At 41.9% G+C, this 2,409-nt stretch overlaps 1 protein-coding gene across 1 annotated transcript; it reads right to left on the minus strand.

The window, feature by feature from the left end:
- Window positions 1–320: 320 nt before the first annotated feature.
- On the minus strand, window positions 321–2,409 carry LOC148562902 (uncharacterized). Its single transcript, XM_088491054.1, has 5 exons — window positions 2,234–2,409; window positions 1,881–2,026; window positions 1,249–1,643; window positions 858–1,152; window positions 321–418 (listed from the first exon to the last, which is right to left on the minus strand). The coding sequence occupies exons 1-5, from the start codon at window positions 2,407–2,409 to the stop codon at window positions 321–323; spliced, it is 1,110 nt and encodes a 369-aa protein (XP_088347180.1).

Here is a 2,409-nt window from a genome sequence, read left to right on the forward strand (position 1 = left end):
CTAATAACAACTCTATTTGTCATCTTTTTTTTTTTGAAAGTAAGAGTTCAACACAGTATAGTGGAGCGAACAGAGCTAGACAAGCAGCATACGCTTACTTAAATAACTAAATCAAACACATAAACTCCCCATGTCATCTTTGGCATAGCCATCAACAACAAAAGGGATCAACACCACTCCACTCATTAACGCTTCTCACGATCATGTTAATGACTTCTTCAACACCTCTGCTTTGATTATGGAAAAGCCTGTTATTCCTTTCCATCCATATATTCCAAATGACCATACAAAAGCACCTCAGCCGCTGCTTACGATCCTCCTTACTCTTCGATTCCTCTGTCCAACTGAGAAAGTGCTCTTTCATCGAACCCGAATAAGACCATTGACAACCAAATCCTGATATCCAAGCACTCCACACCTACCACGTAAATGCACAGCCTTGAAACAAGTGATATACATGTTCCAATTCATTATTACATAGCACACATATAGTATCTTGCTGTCTGATAATTCCAAACCAGCTCAGCCTTTCCTTAGTGTTCACCCTACCTATTAAAACAAACCGCAAGCAAAAAGCTCCGCTCTTGGTGGAACCAAACCTTTCCAAATGGTCCGTGTGAAGCTGTAGCTGGTTACCACCTCTAGGAGTGCTTCAACCTGCATCACCTGAACAAATGAGTTAGTTGAAAAAATACCTTGCCTCTCATATTTCCAAACCACTTGATCCTCTCTGTTATTTACTAATTTCATCGGTCTCAAAGCCTCATTCAATTGACTTAGAGGCTCCAATTCCCACTAAAAAGGCTCGTGCCTCCATTGAAAATTCCAAATCCACTCTATCCCATCCCAAAACCCACAGTCCCCAATAACGGATCCACATCGGTTTGAAACAGAGAAAAGCCTCGGGAACCGGTCTTTCAGAGATCCACATAGTAGCCATACATCCTCCCAAAACTGAGTCCGTCGCCCATCACCAATCTCCATGGACAAACTTGTAACCATCTTATCCCTTATACGTTCATTCATGATGTGCAACTGGCATATATCCTTCCATGAGCCTCCTCTTGTAGGTAGTGCTTGAGTTGACAGTAGCTCATTGGAATTCAGATTATTACATGAACATACAATTTTCTTCCACAACGGGCACTCTTCCTTTGCAAACCGTCACCACCACTTAAACAATAATGCTGATTTCCGAATCATTGCATCGCCAACTCCCAAGCTACCTAGTTTCTTTGGAGCCTATACCATTTCCCATCTAACTAATGCCATACCATTCCTATCATCTTCCTTACTCCACATGAATCTTCTCTGTAGTGAAATCAACTTCTCAGCAATAGCTTTCGGCATCTTAAATAGACTCAAATAGTACACTGGCAAACTGTTCAATACTGATTTGATGAGCACCAACTTCCCAGCTTTGTTTAGCACCTTAGCTTTCCACAAGCTTAGTTTCTCCTCCACTTTGTCCAGAATAGGCTTCCAAGTCTTCAACAACCTCGGGTTCGCTCCTAAGGATATCCCAAGGTATTTAACTGGGAGAGTGTCCCTCTTACAACCCAAAAGGTTACACATACGTTGTATCCACTGCTCTTCACAATTAATCGAAATCAAACTTGACTTATCAAAATTAATACAGAGGCCTGACATCAACTCAAAACATCACAGAAGTCGCTTATAATTCTTAATAGTCTCCTCTTCTGGTGGGCAGAACAGAATAGTATCATTAGCAAACTGAAGGTGCGACAATTCTATGCTACCCCTACCCACCAACAACGGTAATATACGTCCATTCCTGATCGCCTCTCCAACCATTCAATGTAGCATATCCATAACCAGTACAAATAAGAAGGGAGAAAGCGGGTCACCTTGTCTCAAACCTCTTTCGATTTTGAAAGGCTTAGATGGTGACCCATTTATCAATACTGACATAGATGCAGTGGCCACACACTCCATAACCCAAGCTCTCCATTTATGCCCGAAGCCCATCTTTTGTAATACCAAGTCCACAAAGCTCCATTTGACTCTGTCATATGCTTTCTAGAAATCTAGCTTGATTATTGCTGCTTCCTTTTTTCTCTGTTTAAGCCAGTTTACTGTTTCACATGCAATAAGTGCCCCATCGTGTATTTTCCTTCCCTTGACGAACGCACTCTGAGTCTCCCCTATTAACCCTGGCATCACTGATCTCATCCTCCTGACTAGCACCTTTGAGATGACCTTGTAGACTCACCCCACCATACTAATAGGTCTCAAGTCTTTGATCTCCTTTGCACCAACGAACTTTGGAGCCAATGCTACCCAAGCAATATTGCTATCAGTCGGTAACCTGAAAGAATTAAAGAACCCCATCACTGCTGTCGTAAATTCAAGTCCAATCTCATCCCAGCATCTCTTAATGAACTTCAT

The sequence above is a fragment of the Arachis ipaensis genome, chromosome B6 (assembly GCF_059453495.1).
Source record: "Arachis ipaensis isolate K30076 ecotype BB chromosome B6, ASM5945349v1, whole genome shotgun sequence".
In the NCBI taxonomy this organism is placed as follows: domain Eukaryota; kingdom Viridiplantae; phylum Streptophyta; class Magnoliopsida; order Fabales; family Fabaceae; genus Arachis; species Arachis ipaensis.

Coding starts and splice junctions, on each gene's coding strand:
- LOC148562902 (XM_088491054.1), bottom strand. CDS start 2,409: ATGAAGTTCATTAAGAGATGCTGGGATGAGATTGGACTTGAATTTACG. Junction 1,644..1,880: donor GCCTTTCAAAATCGAAAGAG/GTTTGAGACAAG, acceptor AGTTGATGTCAG/GCCTCTGTATTAATTTTGAT. Junction 419..857: donor TGGATCCGTTATTGGGGACT/GTGGGTTTTGGG, acceptor TTTACGTGGTAG/GTGTGGAGTGCTTGGATATC.